Raw genomic sequence first — 25,447 nt, 5'->3', positions numbered from 1 at the left:
ACCTCCCATTAGCGCCCCCAAGGGTCAAGTGACTTTACGCCCGGGCGAGGGGCCGTTAATGACTCCCACTAAATTCCGCTGGAGTTTAGCGATTAACCAGTAGTGCCGCACTCCGCAGCGATGGCGATTGACAACTTCATCACCGTGTGCAGTGACCCAGTTTCGCCCTGGAGAAAAATTTTGTATCGGTCCCCTGAAGCTGTACTGGGTGATGCCAGCGACAACTTCAGAGGGCGTGTACATGGCAGCCGGCCACACACTGGTTGCAAGTTAAAGGGGAGGTGGCGTGCACGTGAGTAAAGAATCATCCAACTTGCTTGTCGCGGTCCGTTGCCTCCTTGAACGCGGGGTCCATGCCGCGATCTGGCAGCCCAGCAATCTGCTTGAGTGCCGGGCTGATGGCAAGGCACCCCGTTCCCCGGTGGTCCAAGTAGGGCCCTGCAGACTCTGCAGCTTGGCCCTCCCTTTAATGAAGGGGAGGACCTCTCCTACATGGCAGTGCTACGTGGCCCCGTTAGCACTCCAGAGAGGAAGTGGAGCATGTTTTTTTGCGCTTCACTTCCTCTCGGGGACGGTAACCCCAATTTCGCGAGCGGGGTGGGACTTCTGTGCCTGATGCAGGGAATCCCGGCTTGCGAATGTTACTGGCCCCCAAACGGGGCACTACCCAATTTCCTGGCCACTTTTCTTTACTATACTAATGTTCCAATTTTTGTGTATTGTAAAAACTCTAATCCATACAGAGCATATGTTAAGTGGGTTGTTTTGTGTACTGGTTTCGGTATACCACATCAAAGAACTCATAGGATGCCCACCGTGCTCTCCTGTCTACAATAGGCAGCAAATACCAAATTGTCAGACTATTATTTTCAAGTTGAACTGTAAAGATTTATTGCACAAAAGCAGTAAAACACAAGGGGGCCAAAATTGCCTCCTTTTTTAAGGCCCATTACAAGAGACGGTAACGGGGCGATAAGGCCGTACCGACTGGGTTTCTGCCGCATCCGGACTTTCCACCCCGCCCAGCGCTCCGAACATTTGTCGGCCACGCACCGACCCATTAGCACCTGGTGGCAACCCCTTTTCTACCCCGTGGGGGAAATTGCCCCGCAGGAACGCGGCCACCACCGGTCAGTGCCCACGACAACTTTGCGAGGCGGGAAACTGGCAGTGGCTGGGTGGTGCGCCCACCCTTAAAGGGGAGGGCGTAATGCTGTTTTAATTGTAGGCCGATTCTGCGTCCAATAGGCAGCCCAGCACCCTCCCAGTGGGTGCCCCGCTCCCGACATAAACCCGCCCCTACACCGCCTCAAACAGCGCCCCAAGACGCTGGGAGGCGGTGACAAAGTTAAAGTGCCGAATTTTCCGTCTCTTTACTCCGACTCCCACCAGGCGATGATAATTCGACTAATTCAAATTATCCGCCCCAAATAGGGCGGCAGGCAATTTCCAGCCCAAGAAGTTTCTGAAGGTGCATATACTCAGTAAAGATAAAATCAGTCTACAACAGGTTAAAATATCTTCATAACATATTTAATAATGAGCAAGATTTTTGGAAGAAACATTCTGATATGATGTTTGCAATTGGATAAGGTGATATTCCTGTCCACGACATTAGTCCTCGGAGCTGAAATTGCCCACCGCTGGAAATGGGGCGCTACCACCCCGTGTCTTGTGTTTTCACCGGCGCGGTGGATGAAGTGGTCTCTTGAGCGAAATTCTGCGTTTTGGCTTTTTTTTCAGCGGACCAGAAGTCGCTCATAATGGGAGCGATAGTGTGGTGGTGAGCACACTTGAGGGGCGGAAGTTGGGGGGGGGTGCGGAGTGGCCGCCGCTGTCAGTCATCAGCGTAGCGCTGATGATGTCATCACGGCGCCGTGTCACCATGGCCCTCCCCTTCACTTAAAGGGGAGAGCCTGCGCTTTTTAAAGTGCGGTCCACTGGGCCACCAGGGAGGGTTTCGGCCGGGCCAGCGGCCAGGCACCCAAGAGTCAGTGCCAGGCTGCCTGTTGGTGGCCCGGCCGAACCCAGGGGCATAATTGTCAGCCCGACATGGCAGTCAGCTGACAAAATAAATATGGTGGCAGCGACAGTGCATCCTCCCTTTTAATGAGAGCCGCCCCGCCATTTTAGAAGGTCACAGCCTCACTGCACTGTATCATAAAAGCAGGTCAGGAGGAAAATTTTCTCGGCGGAATTTCACCATCGGGATTTGGGGGAGACATCGGCAGTGCATACTCTGATGACGCACTTAGGACGGATCGGAAGCAGCGGAGCAGTAGGTGGGGAACGGGTCACCGCCGGGATACCGCAGGAGCGGAATTTTGATAATGGCGGCTGTTATGTCTTGAATAATGCAATGTGACTGAGTACTGTAGACGTGAGTAAGTGTGACCTTAGAGTCTCTTTATTCTAACTCCAGAGTACTGGTACAGCATGGGAGACCTGCTTATATACCGTGCTCCCAAGGGATGCTGGGATCCCTTGGGACTCCAACAGATAGCCCTCTGGTGACGGTAGAATGCTGGTTATATAGGGTTGCATACATAACATCACTCCCTCCCAAAGTCAATAGTGCACTTATTTACAGGATGAGACGATCTGGGGCTTTCCGCTCCCTAGTCGATCGTCTCGGTACAAATGCAGGTGCAGGTGAGTTGGTTGTTTCTTCGCTGGGCTGCTGGGCAGCTGGCCTTGCTGGGCTGCTGGGGATGATGAGTTCAGCTTCGTGGTCAACCGTGATGTCGGTTGCCACTTGTGTGTGTGTGTGTGTCAGAGGGTCGAAGTTGGTGGTGTCCTCTTCAGGTTGCTCGTGGCTGACTGTGAATCGCAGTTTGGTTTGGTCCAGATGCTTTCTGCAAGTTAATCCATTTGCGAGTTTGACCTGAAACTCCCTACTACTCCCTTCTTCGGCTATGACAGTGCCAGCAAGCTATTTGGGACCATGTCCATAGTTGAGTACAAATACAGTGTCATTGACTTCAATATCGCGTATCAAATTTGCGCGATCATGGTACATGCTCTGTTGATGCCACCTGCCCATGACATGTTCATGGAGATCAGGGTTGACGAGAGAGAGCCTTGTCTTGAGCGCCCTTTTCATGAGCAGCTTAGCTAGGGGAACCCTTTTGAGCGAGTGGGGTCTAGTGCGGTAGTTGAGCAGGACTCAGGATAGGCGGGTCTGCAGGGAGCCTTCCGACACACGTTTCAAGCTTTGCTTGATGGTTTGGACTGCCCGTTCTGCTTGGCCGTTGGATGCGGGCTTGAATGGGGCAGATGTGATGTGCTTGATCCCATTGAATTCAGTGCTGGTGAAGCACGGCCATTGTTGCTGACAAGGACATCAGGCAGGCCGTGCGTGGCAAACATGGCTCGTAGGTTTTCGATGGTGGCAGTGGACGTGCTTACAGACATTATTACACATTCAATCAATTTTGAATAAGCATCCACAACAACCAAGAATATTTTGCCTAGAAACGGGCCAGCGAAGTCAACGGTTTGGAGGGCCATGACCACAAACTTAGCAGTGCCTCTCAGTTGAGTCCCACACAGTCTAGCCAACTTAGAACCTCTTCCAGGTTCTGCAAGTGTTCGATGGTATCCTGACCTGCGACCAGTTTGTCATCCTGGAAAACCACGGTGCGCGGAACCGACTTTAGCAGACTCTCCATGTTCCTTTGAAAAATAGCCGTGGCCGATCGAATCCCAAACGGGCATCTATTGTAGATGAATCGACCTTTGTGCGTGTTGATGCAGGTGAGGCATTTCGAAAATTCCGGCAGCTCCTGCGTCATGTAGACCGAGGTCAGATCCAACTTGGTGAACGTCTTTCCTCCTGCCAGCGTCATATATAGGTCATCTGCCTTGGGTGGTGGGTACTGGTCCTGCGGCGAAAAACGGTTACTTTATAGTCCCCACAAATTCTGACCGTGCCATCGCCCTTGAGAACTGGAACAATCGGACTGGCCCACTCGTTGAACTCCACCGGCACGATGATGCCCTCTCGATGCAGTCTGTCTAACTCGATCTCCACTTTCTCTCGCATCATATATGGCACCGACCGTTCCTTGTGGTGGATGGGTCGTGTACCGGAAATCAAGTGGATTTGCACCTTCACCCCAGAGAAACTTCCGATGCCTGGCTTAAAACAACGATGGAAACTTGCTCAGAACCTGGGCACATGAGGTGTCGTCGACGGATGTTGTCCCAGTTCCAGCAGATTTTTCCCAGCCAACTTCTGCCGAACAGTGTGGGGCTATCTCCTGGTACAATCCATAGTGATAGTTTGTGCACTGCTCCATCATAGGAGACTTTTACTTCTGCGCTGCCAATTACAGGGATCAGCTCTTTAGTGTAAGTTCTCAACTTGGTATGAATAGAGCTCAGCTTGGGCCCGTGTGCCTTGTTGCTCCACAGCCTGTTGATGGCCTTTTTGCCCATGATGGACTGACTCGCACCCGTGTCCAATTCCATGGATACTAGAATTCCGTTCAGTTCAACTTTTAACATGATCAGTGGACATTTCATGGTGAAGCTGTGTACCCCGTATACCCCGTACACTTCTGCCTCCTCGGTTTGAGTCTCTAGTTCAGTTTGATCCGCCATGGATCGACCTTCCTCTACAACATGGTGGTTTGCAGGGTTTGCAGCTCGTTTGCACATTCACTGGAGGTGTCCCATTGTTCCACAGCCTTTGCACGCATAGTGTTTGAAGTGACATTGATGGGCTCGATGATCACCTCTGCAGCTCCAAAAAGGTGTCAATTGCCTCACATTAACGCTTGATGGCGGACTCTGAGTCATCTGAGGTTGTGCAGCTGCAGGCGTGTACATTCTGCCATATGCATTCCTGCCTGAAAACGACGTTACTTTGTGTACAGTACTTGCCGAAACATCTTTATGCTGCGAAATTTGTTTGCCGTTATCGCTGGTGGATATAAATGTCTGGGCTATCGTTATGGCTTTGCTCAGGTTCGGTGTTTCAACAGTCAATAGTTTGTGAAGGATAACCTCATGGCCAATGCCAAGCACAAAAAAGTCTCTTAGCATTTGCTCCAGGAATCCATCGAATTCGCAATGTCTTGCAAGGTGCCTTAGTTCGGCGACGTAGCTCGCCACTTCCTGATCTTCAGACCGTTGACATGTGTAAAATCGATACCTTGCCATCAGAACGCTCTCCTTCGGATTAGGTGCTCCCGGACCAGCGTACACAGTCCTTCATACGATTTGGTTGTTGGTTTCACTGGAGCAAGAAGATTCTTCATGAGGCCGTAGGTTGTTGTCCCGCAGACAGTGAGGAGGATCGCCCTTCATTTGGCAGTGTTCGCACACCCTTTCAACTCGGCCACGAAAATGTCTCCAGGATAACAACAGTTCTCTGTATGGTTCGTTATCTCGTCGCCAGTTGTTATGTCTTGAATAAAGCAATGTGACTGAGTACTGTAGACGTGAGTAAGTGCGGCCTTAGTCTCTTTACCAGAGTACTGGTACAGCATGGGAGGCCTGCTTATTTACCGTGCTCCCAAGGGATGCTGGGATCCCTTGGGACCCTGGTGGCAGTAGAATGCTGGTTACATAGGGTTGCATACATAACAGCGGCCATTACAGGGAAAATCGCCGGCCATTGCACTCCGCAGCGTGGATTTATTGCAACCTGCAACCTATATTAAAGTAGGTATAATTGAACTAAAGGATTGGAAAAGTTAATTCTAAATATTCACTTACAAACTAGTTTCTGTAAAGAGAAAGTTCAATTCTGTATGAACACTTCTTAATTCCCACATATTCTTTTTGACTGCTGAAATAATTGGGGGGAGCTTTAATTCTCCGTGATCAGTAGCAATGGAGCAGGAGAGCAGTTATAATAGAGTGTCTCCATTTGCCGTACAGCTCTCATTCCCCATTTTAATGCTGCTGTTTGCTGGCAGACGAGGCTCCGAGCCAGACTTCGGCAGAAACCTCATTAATATATGCACATTAGGGTCCCTTGGTCCAGATGGCATTTTAATCTGCTCCTGAGCCTAGCTCGCTGCCCCCTCAGATGAAGCTGTTGGAAAGCCAGCAAGACCACTGAAGGTAAGTGGAAAAACTTCCCTTAGTAGGATCAGGAGGAGCAGGGGTGCTTCTTGGGCCCCACAATGAAAGACGAGACTCTGCTGCCTTAGACTCTGCTTCTTCCCACTCTTTCTCCCCCACCCCCACCCCTGCTTTGAGACCCACAGAACAACCCCCTCTCTCTTGTGGCTTTTCTTGCTGCAGATGATCTTCTTTTGATCTTCGTTGCCAGCCAATTGCTACCCAAACCAGGTGAGCAGCTGATTGGCCGCATTAAAATGAGGCCCAGCAGTTAAGATCAGCCAGATCATCCGATTCCCAACCAGGAATGCTGTCTGCTCTCGCCAGCTTCCTGCCCGGAGTTAGAACCGGCCCTATTGCCTTAGCATGGGATTGAAAGAATTTTGTCCAAAAACAAAAGTACAGATAACTCGCACTGCTGCAATAATCAATGATGTTTTCAGGAATGTCATTTAAAAGTGCAAAGGAAAGTGTGTTCCTGTATAAATAAATCTTAAACTCTACAGTGAGATATTAAACCCAAAGTAAAATGCAGTTTATTTTTCATTGCAGATACAAAATAACTGGAGTTATGGTGAAACTATTGATGAAGAGGCCCAGACTCACCCGTGGTTGAGGCCATACAAAACATTCTCTGAAAAGGTATAAATATTACTGTATTACTATATTCAGAGCCCAGTCATGTAAAGGCCTTCATCCATGTCACCACAGATTATATCTACTACTGTGTACTAGATTTAATTTTTTATAAAGTTCATATGTTGCAATTTTTAACAATTATCATGGTTGTTTCCAGGACCGAGAAATCTACAGATGGCCAATCAAAGAGTCCCTAAAAGCTATGATTGCCTGGGAATGGACAGTTGAAAAAGCAGGTGAGGGAGTGGAAAAGAGTGAGAAGGGAGAGAAGAAAACCCGCAAGATTTCACAATCCGCCCAGGTGAGTGAACATTTAGTAAAATTTTATTCTGAATTCAATAGTAGAAACCACGTCATCACTCAACTTGGAACTTACAGCACGGAAACGGGCCATTCAGCCTAACCGGTCGATAGTTATGCTCCACACAAGACTTACTGTCAGCTGTGGCTCAGTGGGTAGCACATGTGTCTCTGAGTCAGAAGGTTGTGGGTTCAAGTCCTGCTCCAGGAACATGAGCACATAAATCTAGGCTGACTAGAACTAAAAAGTTAGTCTTATGTATAGACAGTGCAGTGCTGAGGGAGTGCTGCAGTGTCAGAGGTGTGCCATCTTTCGGATGAGATGTTAAACTGAGGCCCCGTCTGCTCTCTCAGGTGGATGTAAAAGATCCCATGGCACTATTTCAAGAAGAGTAGGGGAGTTATCCCTGGTGTCCTGGCCAATATTTATCCCTCAATCAACATAACAAAAACCGATTATCTGGTTAAGCTCATAATAAAGTAATGTAACTGAGTACTGTAGACATAAGTAAGTGTGACCTTAGCTCCTTTATTCAAACTCCAGAGTGCTGGTACAGCGTGGGAGGCCTGCTTATATACAGTGCTCCCAAGGGATGCTGGGATCCTTTGGGACTCCAACAGGTATGCCCTCTGGTGGCGGTATGATGCAGGTTACCTAGGATTGCATACATAATATCCATCACATTGCTGTTTGTGGGAATTTGCTGTGCGCAAGTTGGCTGCCGTGTTTCCCACATTACAACAGTGATTACACTCCAAAAGTACTTAATTAGCCGTAAAGTGCTTTGAGACGTCCGGTGGTCTTGAAAGGTGTTATCTAAATGCAAATACCCTGGGAGGACAGACACACCAACATTAGCATCCTCGACCAGGCCAGCATCTCCAGCATTGAAGCACTGACCACACTTGATCAGCTCCGCTGGGCAGGCCACATTGTTCGCATGCCAGATACGAGACTCCTAAAGCAAGCGCTCTACTCAGAATTCCTTCACGGCAAACGAGCCAAAGGTGGGCATTGGAAATGTGACAGAGACACCCTCAAAGCCTCCCTGAAAAAGTGCAACATCCCCACTGACACCTGGGAGTCCCTGGCCAAAGACCGCTCTAAGTGGAGGAAGTGCATCCGGGAGGGTGCTGAACACCTCAAGTTTCGTCGCCGAGAGCATGCAAAAAACAAGCGCAGGCAGCGGAAAGAGCGTGCGGCAAACCACTCTTTCCCTCAACGACTGTCTGCCCCACCTGTGACAAGGACTGTGGCTCTCGTATTGAACTGTTCAGCCACCTAAGGACTCATTAAGAGTGGAAGCAAGTCTTCCTCGATTCCGAGTAACTGCCTATGATGATGATATAAATGCAAGTCTTTTTACTTCATCTCACTCTATCAATATATCCTTTTAATCCTTTCTCCCTCATGTACTTATCTAACTTCCCCTTAAATGCATCTATGCTATTCACCTCAGCCATTCCATGTAGTAGAGAGCTCCACATTCTAACTACTGACTAAAAGTTTCTCCTGAATTCCTTACTGGATTTATTAGTGACTATCTTATATTTATGACCCCTAGTTTTGAACTCCCCACAAGTGGGAACACCTTCTTTATTTCTACCCTATGAAACCCCTTCATAATTTAAAAGACTTCTATCAGGTCACCTCACAGTCTTCTCTTTTTGAGAGAAAAAAGCCCAGCCTATTCAGTCGTTCCTGATAGTTGTACCCTCTCAGCTCTGGCATCAGCCTTGTAAATCTTTCTTGCATTTTTCCAGTGCTTCTATAACCTGTTTGTAATATCGATAGAAGAACTGTGTGGTCTAACCAAGGTTCTATATAAATTTAACAAATAAACGTTATAAAAAGAGATAATGCCATTTTTACAAGCATATCCATTCTGGCTTAGTCAAGGCTTCTTCTTAAGAATTATGAACAATAAATAATTTAAAATTGCTGAAAAGAATTGTAGAACTTTCTTATACCGTGCTGAAAACTTTGAAATAAGAAGGCAAACAATTACACTGCACTAATGATTTTTGTACAGTTTCACATATGATTTCACTTTCACAATGCTGTCAGTAATTTGTTTTAGAGTATATTTTATCCTTTATTAATTTCTGTTGCAGGTTGTCTATGACCCTAGTCATGGATACAATCCACAGTCCCCTGAGCTGCTGAACATGACATTGTCCCGTGAGCTGCAGGTACAGAGCTTGTTTTTACTTAAACACAAAAAATGCACTGTTTAAAAATTGGCTGCAGCTGACATTTTAGTGCATTATAACCATTAAAAAAAAAGTTTTAATTTTTTTGTTAACAGAGGAATTTCTAACCCTCAAATTACCAAAAACATTAGACAAATTGAAACATTCTATAGTGTATCTGGATTTTAAACAAGAGCCCTTATATTTTGTAGTCAATGGCAGAGCAACTTGCAGAAAATTACCACAACACCTGGGGTCGTAAGAAGAAGCTGGAGCTACAAGCCAAAGGTTAGAGTGCATGATACGTTAAAATAACTTTCCAAATGTTTTGTGCATTGTCTATTACCATAATTATATTCATTTAATTATTTCCCCCTGTCAGTTTCATCATGCTATGGGTAGGGTAGCATGTGGGAGGCCAGCTGGGAGTATGTTGGAATAGTCAAGACTAGAGGTAGCAAAGGCATGGATGAGGGCTTCAGCAGCGGATGAGCTGAGGCAGGGGCGACGACGGGCGATGTTGCAGCAGTTTGCAATGGGAGAAAAACCAGGTCTCCACAACATGATGGACAGCCAGCCTCCAGCTGGGAGGTGTGAAGAGGGTGACTAATTCCTCCGATGTACTGCACTGTACAGTACAGTATTTAAACAGTGAGATAACTAGGTAGCTGTGGGTTTAACTACATTGCTGTGAAGTGGGTGAAGAGACCTGGCTTTCCTCCCCTCACAAACTGCTGTAATATCGCCCGTCTCCTCCCCTGTCTCAGCTCATCCACTGCTGAAGTCCTCATCCATGCCTTTGTTACCTCTAGTCTTGACTATTCCAACGTTCGCCCAGCTGGCCTCCCACATTCTACCCTATTTAACTATCTCTCTTCCTTTAAGACGCTCCTTAAAACTACCACTTTGACCAAGCTTTTGGTCATCTGCCATAATTTCTTCTTATGTGGCTCGATGTCAAATAGTTGTCATAACAGTCCTATGAAGTGCCTTGGGACGTTTTACTAAATCAAAGGCGCTATATAAATACAAGTGGTTTTTGTTGCTTGAGGGCCACTTTGAACATAAGAAATAGGACCAGGAGTCTGCCATTTGGCCCCTCGAGCCTACTCCACCATTCAATAAGATCATGGCTGATCTGACCTTGGCCTCAACTCCACTTCCGTGTCCGCTCCCCATAACCCTCGACTCCGTTATATTTCAAAAATCTGTCTACCGCCACCTTAAATATATTCAATGTTGAAACTGTTGGACAGTAGTTGCTCAGCTGATGTAAGTGGTAGGTCAGTTGATGTCCAGTGACATGAATTAGTATCTCTTCTGGTTCTGCATACTGCTGAGAGATCAGTCAGTAATGAAAGACTTCAGTCGTGCACCAATAACCTCTGATCAGCGTTACTCCATTGTGAGTTGCTCACTGATGCATTCTCCACCTTTTTCTGCTGCTCCCTCTCCCTTTCCTGAGGGAGAGCTTTACTTTGAAAGTGCTCTCTCTATAACATTCTCTTTTTAAATAAAATTCTACGGAAAAAGTTTGATGAAAATGTTAACCGCCTATCCCTCATCCTTATTAAAAAGTAGCACACCACATACTAGAAAGGAATTGCCAGACATCTGATTTTGATATACCTGTTATTAAGTCATTATAGAAAAATGGTGATGGAATCACAATAGAGTCCATATTTATTGTAATAAATGGTTTGGTTTTCAATAATAGCTTGTGCATTATTTGTGAAGTAATTATGTTCAGAATATTGCATTTCTATTTGTTTACAATGCGCACATTGTCTTTCAGTTTACCATTACCACAGTTTTCTCAAGATGTTAAAACAGGTCTACAGTTAGTTATCTCTTGGACAGTAAATATTTCATGACGATTAAAGGGTAACATTGGTGTACTGGCCAGTACATAACACCCTGTTTTCTAGAGTCCCATTATAAAAGAGCTACAGTACAAATGTACAGTTTTGTTTTGTAAATGTTTAAGACCTTAACAAACCTAAACGAAGAAACCATTCAATGTACATGTACATTCCTTCGTCAGTACGTCCTAATCTAATATCATTATTTTCATTCCTCAGTAATACTTCCTCTAGTATCTAGCTGAACTTACTGGAGCCTTCCCCTATCCCTCCATTTACTAGAGCCCTCCCCTATTCCCCCCCCCATTTACTGGTGCCACTCCCCTATCCCCCTCCCATTTACTGGGGCCCCTCCCTACCCCCCCTACCCCCATTTACTAGAGCCCTCCCCTATTCACCCCCCCCCCATTTACTGGTGCCACTCCCCTACCCCCCTCCCCCCCCCCATTTACTGGGGCCCCTCCCCTATCCCCCCCATTTATTGGTGCCCCTCCCCTATCCCCCCATTTACTAGTGCCCCTCCCCTATCCCCCATTTATTGGTGCCCCTCCCATATCCCCCATTTACTGGTGCCCCTCCCCTATCCCTCCCTATTTACTGGTGCCCCTCCCCATCCCCATTTACTAGTGCCCCTCCCCTATCCCCCATTTACTGGTGCCCCTCCCCTATCCCCATTTACTAGTGCCCCTCTCCTATCCCCCTATTTACTGGTGCCCCTCCCCTATCCCCCTATTTACTGGTGCCCCTCCCCTATCCCCCCATTTACTAGTGCCCCTCCTCTATCCCCCCCATTTACTAGTGCCCCTCCCCTATCCCCCCATTTACTGGTGCCCCTCCCCTATCCCCCCATTTACTGGTGCCCCTCCCCTATCCCCCTATTTACTGGTGCCCCTCCCCATTCCCCTATTTACTGGTACCCCTCCCCTATCCCCCCATTTACTAGTGCCCCTCCCCTATATTTACTGGTGCCCCTCCCCTATTCCCCCCCCCCCTATTTACTGGTGCCTCTCCCCAAAATAAAAGCAATGTCAGTTTAGACAATAAACCTAATTAAAATACGCTCCCGTGCTTTAATTCATTGATAAGTTCTGCAGAAGAAAATATCTGGGGGGATAGGGGAGAGCTCCAGTAAATGATGTCAACTTGCGAGTTTGTGAGTTATGGGTTTAAAAATAAAAATAAGGAGCTTCCCCTGATGGCTAAGCTGGTAGATGCTGGACCACGCAGACTAGAAAGGTTGGAGGTATAATACCTGGTCTATGTTGAGTTCGCTGATCGCGAGCCAGGATAGCAATAATTGTGCTAAGAGGCCAGCAGCGAGGTCGGGACACGAGACCTGTATACGTGTGGTAACCAACCACCAAAGCATGAGTGGCTGGAGAGAGCACGGAAAAGCGCAGCAGAGCCTGCGCATGGAGAGCAGCATGGAGCTGGAGCCAGGGGGGCCCAGGATGCAGTGTCAGAATTCTATGGACAAATACACAAACTGAAAAACAAGGAGAGGTGATCTGAGGGAGGGGATTAGGGTTAGTATGACTATATATGTGTGTGTGTTAGGCCCATGCAGCAGAGCCTGGTCTCCAATCGTCTTGGATCCCCTTGTCATTGGACCAAGACCTTGCTCTGCCAAGCCCGTGTGATAGCTGTTGTGCAACGGCCACTACACGTTAAAATAATTCACGCAAAGGCATCTTCCACCCTTTAAAATACAGTTTGGGACCTGGCAAAGGTCTCATCAGTCACCTTAGAACTCGTTTTAATGTGGAAACAAGTCATCCCCGACTCTGGGGGACTGCCTAAGATGAGAAGATCTAGCTGAAATGCATTCCAAATGTTGATCATATTGTTTTGCTGCTTTATCAGCTGAACAGGAACAGCACTCCGATGTAATCATATTTTTAAAAAAGAAATTGTGAGGGGTGAAATTCGCATAGTTTGCGCCTCCCGTTAGCGCTCCCAGGGGGTGCTAACGGGACGCAAACGATTTCTCGTCAGCGTTACACTGAGAGGCCGCATAGCGCTGGCAAATTCACGCGCTCACCGCCTTGGTCCTGTCACCGAAAAGAAGTGAAGCGCCCAACATTGCGCGCCACTTTCTCTCGAGGGCGGTACTCCCAATTTCGTGGCTGTGACAGGACTTCAGCGCCGGGCGCAGAAAATCTCACCTCACCTTGGTTACCACCCTCAAACGGGGCGATACCAAATTTTGACACCTGTATATTTAAACACGATGAAGTGAAAGTGTAACCTAGTTCAAGTCACTAATTATATTCACACATGGCCAGCTCACCTCATCGATTGAACTTGCATACGTCTGAATCGGGCTGCATCACTGTTACTGTCTGTTTGTATCTGTTTTCTCACCCTCATATGCTCTATTGCTCCTCCCCTATCATAAGAACATAAGAATTAAGAACAGGAGTAGGCCATCTAGCCCCTCGAGCCTGCTCCGCCATTCAACAAGATCATGGCTGATCTGGCCGTGGACTCAGCTCCACTTACCCGCCCTCTCCCCGTAACCCTTAATTCCCTTATTGCTTAAAAATCTATCTATCTTTGACTTGAATACATTCAATGAGCTAGCCTCAACTGCTTCCTTGGGCAGAGAATTCCACAGATTCACAACCCTCTGGGAGAAGAAATTCTTTCTCATCTCTGTGTTTTTCTCCCCTCACTACCTCTGTGTGTCACTTTACTCTTCCTCCTTATTCGCCATGTTTCTCTCTTTCATTATCTGTGTCTATTACTCTTCCCTCTCTCTCTGAGTTTCTCTGAGTATACCATATCCCTTCCCACTTCCCTTTCTCTCACTCTTTCTAGGTTACTTTTCCCCTGTGTGGCATTTTTTCTGCTCCCCATTCTCACTAAGTTTCTATTTATCCCTCCTTTTCACTTTATTTTTCTCGTGCTCTCTTGACATGTTTCCTTTTCCTTCAGTTGTCACCCAACCATTATGACTATTCTCTGATCCCTTTTACACACAATTCTCTTTAAATTGTATCTCAATTAAAAAAAATTTCAGCTCAAGAATTACTCAGTGAAAGATTTCAAAAGAAAGAAATGTTAGGAAAGCCATATATGAGAGTTCCCTGTCTTCCCGCCACCTCCCCCCAACTCACAAATAGCTGATCAATTCACTCATGTTCCACCTGATAGGGCAATCCAGATAAAATGGCTTCATAATCCAGGACCTATGATCTACATGCTAGTGTGTTATGTTTGTTTTCACACACTCGCAAGTTATCATTAGAAGTGCATTCCCCCCTCCTTTGCCTGTACCTAGTTGTCATGCATATGTTACTTCCTAGCACCACCATTTGCCATTCCTATAATTTATTTGATCTACAATGTTTTTGTAAGCCGTTTTTCAGATCTTTGCCTGAGCAACCTTCTGTTCATCTTGCTATCTTGCATTCTATTCCATTTCTATCTTTCTTCATTTGTTTTTATAAGGTGGTGGAAGCCATCCACTTTTGGTCCCGTATGATACACTGACTGCTAAGGAGAAAGCTCGAGACAGGGAGAAAGCTTACGAGTTGCTCAGATTCTTGCAGATGCATGGATATGCTGTAACAAGGTAAATTGATCCGCAGTCAAATTAAGCAAAATGTATTGATTATCTGGGTATGCTATATTCCTATATAGAGGATCTGGTAATGTTAATGGGGCAGATTTTGCGGTGGGTTTGACGGCGTACTCGGAGTACACTGTCATACCATCTTCAAAATTAACCGCTAGTTCAGGATTTCCGCATAGGTGTTAAATCGCGAACTTGCGATGCGTCAAGTTACATAGAAATATAGAAATATAGGTGCAGGAGTAGGCCATTCGGCCCTTTAATTCTGCACCACCATTCAATAAGATCATGGCTGATCATTCACCTCAGTACCCCTTTCCTGCTTTCTTTCCAGATCCCTTTAGCCGTAAGGGCCATATCTAACTCCCTCTTGAATATATCCAATGAACTGGCATCTACAACTCTCTGCGGTAGGGAATTCCACAGGTTAAAAACTCTCTGAGTGAAGAAGTTTCTCCTCATCTCAGTCCTAAATGGCTTACCCCTTATCCTTAGACTATGTCCCCCTGGTTCTAGACTTCCCCAACATCGGAAACATTTTTCCTGCATCTAACCTGTCCAGCCCCGCCTTGACAGATGAACTGCACTGACTGGGAAAAATTCATTGCTGGCGCAGAGTTGGGCTATTTGCCCATCAACTGCCCAGTAATTACGGACGAAAATGTTACGATTAGTGAAAGCAGGCGTAGGAGCCTGTGCCACTGTGAAAGGAACCACCTTTCCGTTCTTTTGCAGATTAAGTTGTGTAAATGGTGAAAATAAATAAGAGCTTGCATCCAGCCAGAGTGGTTCGGATATAGCTAAAATGCTTGAAGGTGTGTAGTTTTTTTAATTTATCAAAAGTTTTTTTTCATTCTAGATAAGCAGTAATATAATTTGATATCGTGAATAAATATGGTACAATTTACTGTAATACAGTTAAATTATTGAAAAGTAAAGAATCTAATATCAATTTGCAACTGTGAGAGAGCGGGTCATTTTTTATTCTCCTAGTCCTTAGTCTTCTGAAAATACATCCAATTGCAGATAATTTTGTAAAAAAAATATAAGGTTGGGTGAAATGCATGTAAGAACATTACCAGTATTTGCGGTAGACACTTTCCCTTCGGTGTGCTGATTGGAGCACCAGGCCCACGTGATCCCAAGTACACGCTGTGCCCCTGGCATCCATGGGCCATTACGCTGTCTTCAACTACGCAGCGTCAGAGAACAAGTTCACAAAGGAGGGTCCCAATCACGTAAGTTCATGTTCTCTCGGATGCCGGCACCGTAGGTACGCTGCCAACCGCAGAATCTGCCCCATTGTATAAATTAATTAGCACTGAGATGGTTTCAAATAAATTATAATACAAATTAAATTTATGTCTTCATTATATCTTTTTTTTAAAGTAGCACTAATGCAATTTCTATGTCTATTGAATCCGTTCTTAAGGTTCCTCATCAAGATATAGTTATTCAAAGATGCAAAACTGATTTTGCATTGATGAATCACATTAGCATCCATGACTTCCAAAGAAAGTTTCTGTTTAGTATTATATCACATATTATTCTATAACTCGTATAGATCCCTGAATTGAATCATTCGTGGTAATGGCAAATTTTTATTAAAAGCGAATTTTACCAATAGTACCCATATGTTTTTGTGTCTCTCTTTTAAAATTCATTTATTTTCTCACCTCTGACTCCTTCCAGCTTCGCCACAACATACTATTCCCTGTCTGAGAAGGCAGTCAGGCAACCTCTTCCCAGTGCCACTATTAAGCTCAACAACTGATGAGATTAGAGACGTTAAATGTGAAGAAACATGCAATCATATGCTGTCATATTTCCCTGTCCATCAGTACTCATTTAACTCTTACACTGCCACCAGATCAAGGGAAAGTTCTGACTCTCTAGGCCAGCCATTTCAAAAGTTTTCAGTTCACATACTGTGACACTGAAACAGATACAATATTATCGTGGTAAAGCTGCTCAAGTGTCAGCTTTATAATTTTAATAAAAAGTCTATGCAACTTAAACAAATACTTAAATAACAATTAAAAACAATTTAATATTTTTACTTCTGATCCTGTCCCTTCCACTTTTGTTATTACTTTAATTTTGCTTTTTTTTTTAAAGCAAAATACCCTTTTCTACCGATCCTGTCTCTTTGTTTAAAAATAATTTTAATGTACATGAATGCTTCCCGAGCCTTCTGGGCTCATCCAACCATTTTGAACGTAGAGCTAAATCCAAAGAAGTGGCATCTAATTTGCTTAAAACAAGCTCTAAAGGATATTTTTTTCCAACCAATTCAAGATTAAAATTCTGACGATTAATGGGGTCATAACTAACCTTAAACATCACATAATATTGCTGGCTGGCTGATGCTGATGGCTGCTCTGCTGCTGGTCTGACAGGTGCCAGTTGCATAGAAGTAAAATGATGTGATGGTTGTAGGATGTGACCCTGAGAGTGGTAGTGGAGAGAGCAGAGAAATATATATGGGCAGATTAAGGACATCGTGTTGGAGGAGGTTGCAGAGACACATGGAGGAAAAAGTCATGGAGGAACAAGGGCATGGATTTTGAATTCATTACACTAGGCGATGAGCCAGTGGAAGTCAGTAGTTATTGGGGTGATGATTGAATTAGACTTAGTACATCATTAGGATGTACTTGTGTAGCATGGAGCTCAGAAGGTCTACTAGCAGGGTGCTGAAAAAGTCGAGTCTAGAGACGACAAAGACAGGGCTGAATGTTTTTGCAGTGGGTTGGGATAGAGACAGAGTTGATCAATATTTCAGGTGAAAAGGGCAGCTTTGATGATGGACTCGATGTAGGTTAGAAGCTTTCAGACTCCTGCAGGATGCTATCATGTTCAGCCTGAGCATTCATCAAGAAAGGAGATAGAATTGGGGGCAAAGGTGTAGAGTTTCTGGTAAGAACCAAATAGAATGGTTTCTGTGCTGTCATTGTTAAACTGGTGGAAGTTGTGGCTTATACATGACTTGCTGTCATACTATCTGGCACCAGTTCAGGCATCCAGCAAGACCTGGACAGCATTCAGGCTTGGGCTGATAAGTGGCAAGTAACATGCATGCCACACAAGTGCCAGACAGTCACCCTCTCCAGAGAGATAAAGTCTAACCACCTCTTCATTCAGCAGCATGACTGTTGTGTATGCATGCCTGTTTACTGTATGATGTCTGTAACGCTGTTATGCAACACTGAATGTACCTTTACACTGTACACACCTTGCCTGTACACCAGAGGGTGCTGCTGCTGAAGACCTAAGGATTACCTGCACACAGCAGGTAACCCAGTATAAAAGGGAACTCCCAGCTTATTGTCATCACTCAGGAGCTGCAAATAAAGGACTACAGGTCTGCACAGTTTAAGTATCATACCCTGCCTCGTGGAGTCATTACTAAAGGTGCTACATACAGAACAACTGGCGATGGGAATACGAGGTCACGAACTTACATGCTCAACATCTCTAACCTCAGCAACTTTCAGCAATTTACAGAGGGGGAAGATTGGGATGCTTTTGTGGAAAGATTGGAACACTTCTTTATAGCCAACGACCTGGACGGGGACACACCGGCTACACTAGCGAACAAACTCGGGGCCATCCTTCTTAGCAGTGGGCCCACCATCTACGGTCTCGTCAGAGACTTACTAGCCCCGGAGAAGACAACCACCAAGAGCTATGAGCAACTTGTAACAATCATACAGGAACAACTAAAACCGAAAGAAAGCATCTTCACAGCCAGGCACCGGTTCTGCACTTACCGGCGACCTGAGGGCCAAGAAATTGCCAAGTATGCTGCACACTTAAGAAGACTGGCTGCACCGTGTGAGTTTGGCGACCACCTTAATGAAGCACTAAGAGACGTATTTGTCATCGGAATCGGCCACGAAGGCCTCCTGCACAAATTGCTCTCGGCTGACATCACGGTCACCCTGCAGAAAGCAATTCAAGTGAGCCAGGCCTACATGGTTTCGGCCAGTGACTCCAGGCGAATACTGACCCAGGACTCTAAACCGGCGAGCGCAGTGCATCGCATGGATACTTCTAAAGGCAGAAATGCTGCCCCAAGTTATGCAACCCTGAGTCCATCACATGGGGCAAACCGGATGGCCCCGTGCTGACGGTGTGGAGGAAACCACAGGGCCCACCATTATACAGGGCTCTCACATTACTCCTGCACAAAGATGGCCACGCATGCGCTTTTCTGCTCACTGAATCAAGACTACGCATGCAAAGGCTGCAAAGAGAAAGGGCACCTTCAGAGAATGTGCAGAAAACTCACCGCGTCTCTGATGAGTTGGCTGATCACCGGGGCTCCGACACAGAGGAAGGTGAAGTTGCTCAACCCCTAGAAGAAGAGTATGGAACTCATACCTGCTCCACCGAAAGTTCTCCGTGGGCGATGAAAGTAGACATTGATGGGGTCCCAATTTCTATGGAGAGCGACACAGGGGCGAGCCAGTCTGTGATGAGCCAAGCGACCTTTGAAGAACTTTGGATGAATCCCGCCAATCGACCACAACAGCAGCCTGTCCACACGAAGCTGCTCCCAGGCCTCCGGGCTCCAGCAATCGACCTTGAACATGGATCCATCGCAGCATCCAGAGATTCCACTGTCCAGCTCGACTGCCCACAGCACCCCGGCAAAATCTCCGAGACCGAGGATCCAAACTCCACTTTCCGGGTCGGGGCAGCACTCCAAGAGGTGAACATCGACGAAAGAAATGGATTCCCAACATCCAGGATTGAACCTGTGGAAGAAAAGAGCACCACAGCCTACCTGCAGCAAGACCAGAAAATGGCTGCAGCACCACAAGCAGCAGAACTTGTAATCAAAATGGCCTCCGCCATGCCACGAGTGAACATGGAGGAGCATCATGTGACATCGAGCGGCCAATCGGATTTGAAGGCTCTCTTAAAGGAGACCAGTAACGAAAAAAATTTAAAGGGGAAGTTTCAACTATTTGAGTACACGGACTTTAAAGCTAAAGATGCAATTAAAGGGTGCAAGTATGAAAATGTATGCAATGTAACCATGAATTGTGATGCTGGTTGAACTAATGTGACTAATGAGATGAATGCAGGTGTCAGTAAGGTTAAGAACAAGTTTATTATGCTTAATAATAATGATAAAGAATGTGAAATGCCTAATGTAACCATGTCTGTTGAAACCAGGACACCCAAAAGTGATGCAAATGCTAGAATGTATAATGCAGGCTCGATTATGTGTGATCAGAGCCAAGGTGTCATGTATACCGGTAGGACACTGCTAAAGGACATTGGGTCCTACAGGGACCATGCTGATGCCAATGGAATGTCCCTGTGGGAGACCCCCAGGTCCAGCAGGTTACCTGACCATGTAGCCTGGACCTTTGGAACGAATGTGATGCCCCTTGCAGAACACACACACAGGCAGTGGGAGCAGACCCACTACAGGTGCAGTGGTCAATGGGCAGCCCAGCCACCACCAATGGCAACCTGCACCAGATCAGCCCGACAACCCCTGGCCACCAGGGCCAACACCAGGAGCATGAGGCCAATACCCTCCAGTTTCCCTGGCAAGCCCTGGGATGACCTGACCCTCATCCCAATTGGTGGACAAGGAGCCCACCCGGTCTTGTGGCCCTGCCCACAACTACCCACATCACAGTGTATATACACCACCCACTGCTGCCGTGGCTCCCCACCCGAGGGATCCCACAACAGTGACACCCACATGGCCTGTGTGTGAGGGAGGGGAAACGTACGAGGCCAGCCTCAAGCACAGGGGTCACACCTGGCAACCACACAACCCTCACCACAACCTCCCATAGCCCACCACTGATCACCTCCCCTGGGCATGACAATAAGGAAATGAAAAATGCTTAGGGGGGAAGTGTTATTGTGTATGCATGCCTGTTTACTGAGTGATGTCTGTAACACTGTTATGCAACACTGAATGTACCTTTACACTGTACACATCTTGCCTGTACACCAGAGGGTGCTACTGCTGGAGACCTAAGGGTTACCTGCACACAGCAGGTAACCCATTATAAAAGGAAACTCACAGCTTGTTGTCGTCACTCAGGAGCTGCAAATAAAGGACTGCAGGTCTGCACAGTTTAAGTATCATACCCTGCTTCTTGGAGTCATAACTAAAGGTGCCTACATACAGAACAATTACCATCGTCTAATCCCCCACCATAAACATCCTAGGGGTCACCATTGACCAGAAACCTAATTGGAGCAGTCGCATAAATACTGTGACTACAAGAGTAGGTCAGAGACTGGGTATTCTGCAGCAAGTGACTCATCTCCAAAGCCTTTGCACCACCTACAAGGCACATCAGGAGTGCGATGGATGGTTGAGTGCAGCTCCAACAACACTCAAGAAGCTTGACACCATCCAGAACAAAGCAGCCCACTTGATCGGCACCCCATCCTCCACCTTCAACATTGACTCCCTGCACCATCGGCGCACCGTGGCTGCAGTGTGCACCATCTACAAGATGCACTGCAGCAACTCGCCAAGGCTTCTTCGATAGCACCTCCCAAACCACCTCGAAGGACAAGGGCAGCAGGCATATGGGAACACCAGCACATGCAAGTCACACACTCTCCCAACTTGGAAAGAAATCGCTGTTCCTTCTTTGTCGCTGGATCAAAATCCTGGAGCTCCCTCCCCAACAGTACTGTGGGAGTACCTTCGCCACACGTACTGCAGTGGTTCAAGAAGGCGGTTCACCACCACCTTCTCATGTACAATTAGGGATGGCCAATAAATGCTGGCCTCGCCAGTGATGCACACATCCAGTGAATGAATAAATCATTATTTTTTAATCTGAAGTGGCGGCAGAGGATTGCCATCAGCATATGTACGGAAGCTGACCCCATGTTTATGGGTAGTGTTACCGGAGACAGTGGTAAATAAGAAAAAGGACAAAGGATAGGGCCAACTGGGGATTATTATGTGGGATTGGCTGGAGAAGTCATCTCAGGAGAGGTCAGGGAGGAAGGAAACCATTATATGACAGTGGAGGGGTTCGGAGTGATCAACTGTATTAAAGACTATGAAGAGATTGAAGAGGATAGGGAGGAATAATGTGTCATAGTTAAAGTTGCACAGGGCATCTTAGGTGACTGCAGACTGGCTTAGGTGCTGTGAGAGATCAAAGACATTTCAACAGGCAGTACTGGGAGAGGTGCTTGCAATACTGGATCATGATGATTTGTTCAAGGCCATGAGGCAGAAAAGAAAGGTTGGAAATGCGTGGCAGTTGGTGAGTACAGTGTAGCTTCGTGTTCTTTTTTTGAGGGGGGGTACTGACTGCTGTTTTGAAGTGAGGAAGGGAACAGTACGCAAAGAAAGGGAGCAGTTATCGATGCATGAGTACATAGCCAAGGAAAGTTGAGCACTCGGGAGAGAGAGCAAAGGGAGCAGGCTGTGGGCCTCATGGAGTTGGAGAAGGAAACATGAAACTGTCGGATTGTCGTAAAAACCCATTTCGTTCACCAATGTCCTTCAGGGAAGGAAATCTGTCGCCCTTACCCGGTCTGCCCTCTATGTGACTCGAAATCCACAACATTGTGGTGACTCTTAACTGCCCTCTGAAATGGCCTAGTAAATCGACTCACCACCACCTCCTCAAAGGCAATTAGCAATGGACAATAAGTGTTGGCCTTGCCCACATCCCATGAAGAAATAAATAAATAAAAAAGAAACTACAGAGTATTCTGATCCAAGGCATAGAGAAGAGGGAGGCTGAGACAAATGATCTAATGGTCTCAATTTTGGAGACCAAGAAATCCATGATTTTGAAACCATTTTATTGCATGAACATTTAATATTTTTAATGTATGTAAAGTAACAATTTTTTTAAATCTTCTATAGAGGTTTGAAGGACATGGAACTGGACACATCATCAATTGAGAAGAGATTTGCCTATGGTTTTCTGAAGAAATTGTTGCAGTGGTTGGACATAGCTCAAGAGTTTGTTGCTCATATAGGTATAACTGGGGAAATGACTTTATTTGTTTATATTTATATATTGTGTAATAAAATATATTGACTTTGATATGTGCACACTCTGGTGTTCAGTTTTCATCCCATACGTGGGCCGTGATTTCGCCTACCGGGTCAGGAGCGAGGCGGACGACATCAGGGGCGAGTTCCAACCCCGCTCCTGTCTCCATGCCAGCTTCCCCCACAACTTTACCCTGATTAGGCTTGCCCAGCGAGGTTCCCGGCCAATTAAAAGGAAGCGGGTCTGATTATATAATTTAATGATACATCATCAGCCGGTTTCCTTAAAGGGACCATGGCCAACTTTATTTTGACAGTTGTGCTGTCAGTATTCTACACCATTGAGGCGCTGCAAACACTGATGAGCATGCACAGAGGTACACGGCTGCACCCAGGCTCTCCCATGAGTCACAACACGCAGGGAGGTTCCCTTCCCAATGGGCAGAAGAGACCTTCCCAGGAGATCAACGCAGCCTGTTTTTTTTCTCCTGGTTGCACATTGCACAGAAGGAAACAAGCAGGAATGTCGTCAGTGGCTGTCGTGGCACAAATATTTCAATGAACTCAGTAGATCACGAAACATTACTGCAAAGCCACACTCGACCTCATCCTGCTGTGCCACTCATTACATCCCAATCACTCTGCCTTCTCTACACTATTGCTGCATATTCTTACATCAACATACCTTGCATCTCCACCCATCCATATCTCTCTATCTACATTATCACATTCCCATCTCATGAGCCCAACTCTCACACTCACCCTCAACCTTGTCCAATCATACCAACTAACAATACACAAAGGTAGGCTCTTGGGTGTTTTAGCCAATGTTCATATAAAGTTTCTGTTAATATGTTGTCAAACATTGAAATCCTTATTTGCAATACTTTGCCTCCTTGGACAGATGTGCGTGCACCTTTTCGAAGTGGCTTAGTGAGTTGTAGTGAATGGTGAGACATAGGGGTACACCCCGCAGTGTGAAAGGAATGGTTTGGGCATTGCAGTAATGCTTTATTGTGTTGGTGTGGGGTAGTGCCAACCTAGTGCATCATTTGGCAGCCAGGGTGTACAGCATCAAATGAAGTAAATATGGCCATGATGAGACCATCCCTGACATTCCGGGCATCAATGTGGTCGGGTGCTGATGCTCTGTGTCCTGTCCAGGATCAGGTAATTGCGGAGAAGGTTGGTGTTGTTGTTGGTGATGCTAGTGTGCCTGGCGATGTTGGTGTTGCGGATCGTGGTGGAATTCTGAGGACCAAGGCGAGATTTTTTTTCAAGGGAACCGATGCTGCTGGAATAGATGGCAGCTGAAGTTGAGATGACAGATGCGATCTGCCAGTGGTGAGATAGGTTGTTCCAAGAAGGTGACAGTGGATAGAGAGTTTACACTTCCAAACTGCATAAAGCTCAAAAGTGTGTTCCAAATCCTGAAGGCTCCAGCTTCTAAGATTGGAACTTGAACAGCTGTGAAATAGTAGCTGTTATATCACTTTTGCAGCTGTCATCTTTTCAGATGAATGGAAAGTCATTGAGCACCCGACGTACTTACCCGGCGTGATCCTCGAGCGCCGGGAATCTCGTGAAAAAGCTGAAAAAATCTGAAGTAGATGTTAAAACGCTGTTGGAGTACCTTTTAACAAGCTCTAAATTATTTCAATTGGCTCACCTGCCGTTTAGTTTCGTGTCTGTAAAGCGCAGGCAGACTCGGCACTTGGGAAACTGACACGGAGGGGGGTACACTGTAGGATCCCAACCCAATCGGTTATATTTTGACAGTAGATCCATCCTCTAAGCGCTAGCAAAATCCTGGCCATTATGGGGGATATAGAGGACCAGTAGAGTCACGGAGAAGGTGTTGCTCTTGGTTATCAGGATGGGGTTAGAGAACTGAGCTACTTTCATTCGAGAAATACAAGCTTAGAGAATGTATGGTTGAGTCTTTTGATATGGAAGATATATGGTTGAGGATTCTGTCCCGTTGGATTTGTTATCCGAGATAGGAATGGTAAAACTAGGCAACATGTATTAAAGAAATACTTTATATAATAGGAAGTATTCTGTTTTGCAAAGAGTCATTACGCTCTGGAATGGGATACCAGAGTCTGTGGCTGATTATGGATCATCTCCAAGCAAACCTTATTTGAAGGCCAATGGATGCAGAATACCAAGGATTAGTAAGTGCAGATTGAAGAAGTGTGACCCTAAATGAATTAGTAAGACAATACAAACGCTACAGAGCTTCAATGGGGAACCACTGGTAGGAATGCGGGAACCTAAAAATGGTGGGAAAAGGTCATTATAGATACAAAGAGGAAACTAGAAATGAGCATAGCTATAGAAACGAAACACAACAGTAGAAAATTCTCAGTATTATCGAAGAGAATTGGGATCTCTTAATCGTTCAAACAAGATCGAAACCGAGGATCAGTTAAACTAATTCAGCTATTAAATGATTACTATTTACTGAAGAAGACGATGGTAGCAGAATGGGATGCACCTAGAATCCTAATGAAGATGAGAGCAAATTGCCAAGGCCCTGTATTTCAGAGCTCTGTCAGTGTAGATGTGTACTGGAGGACTGAAGATTGGCTGGTACAAAGTGAAATAGAGCCAAGCTGCGTATTTACAGGCCAGTTAGGTTAACATATGTAGTATGGGACATTTTAGAGTCTTTAATGAAGGATAAAATTGCCACATATTAAATAAAGAGAAAATAGAAGTAGCCAGCACAGATTGCAAAAGGGACAATTGTGCTTGATAAACCTTCTGGAATTCTATGGGGAG

General features: G+C 46.0%; 1 protein-coding gene across 5 annotated transcripts in view; it reads left to right on the top strand.

The window, feature by feature from the left end:
• Nucleotides 1-25,447, top strand: part of LOC139239218 (ryanodine receptor 1-like) — a 506,468-nt gene that overhangs the window by 278,906 nt on the left and 202,115 nt on the right. For all 5 annotated transcript variants that reach the window (XM_070867899.1, XM_070867895.1, XM_070867896.1 and 2 more), the window contains exons 53-58: nucleotides 6,628-6,717; nucleotides 6,872-7,015; nucleotides 9,130-9,207; nucleotides 9,420-9,495; nucleotides 14,523-14,646; nucleotides 22,529-22,644. In XM_070867899.1, coding sequence (XP_070724000.1) covers nucleotides 6,628-6,717; nucleotides 6,872-7,015; nucleotides 9,130-9,207; nucleotides 9,420-9,495; nucleotides 14,523-14,646; nucleotides 22,529-22,644 — 628 coding nt within the window. The remainder of the gene's footprint in view (nucleotides 1-6,627; nucleotides 6,718-6,871; nucleotides 7,016-9,129; nucleotides 9,208-9,419; nucleotides 9,496-14,522; nucleotides 14,647-22,528; nucleotides 22,645-25,447) is intronic.

Source organism: Pristiophorus japonicus, chromosome 26, assembly GCF_044704955.1.
Source record: "Pristiophorus japonicus isolate sPriJap1 chromosome 26, sPriJap1.hap1, whole genome shotgun sequence".
Lineage (NCBI taxonomy): Eukaryota > Metazoa > Chordata > Chondrichthyes > Pristiophoridae > Pristiophorus > Pristiophorus japonicus.
The sequence above is the reverse complement of the archived record's forward strand: the minus strand, read 5'-3'. Positions and strand labels throughout refer to the sequence as shown.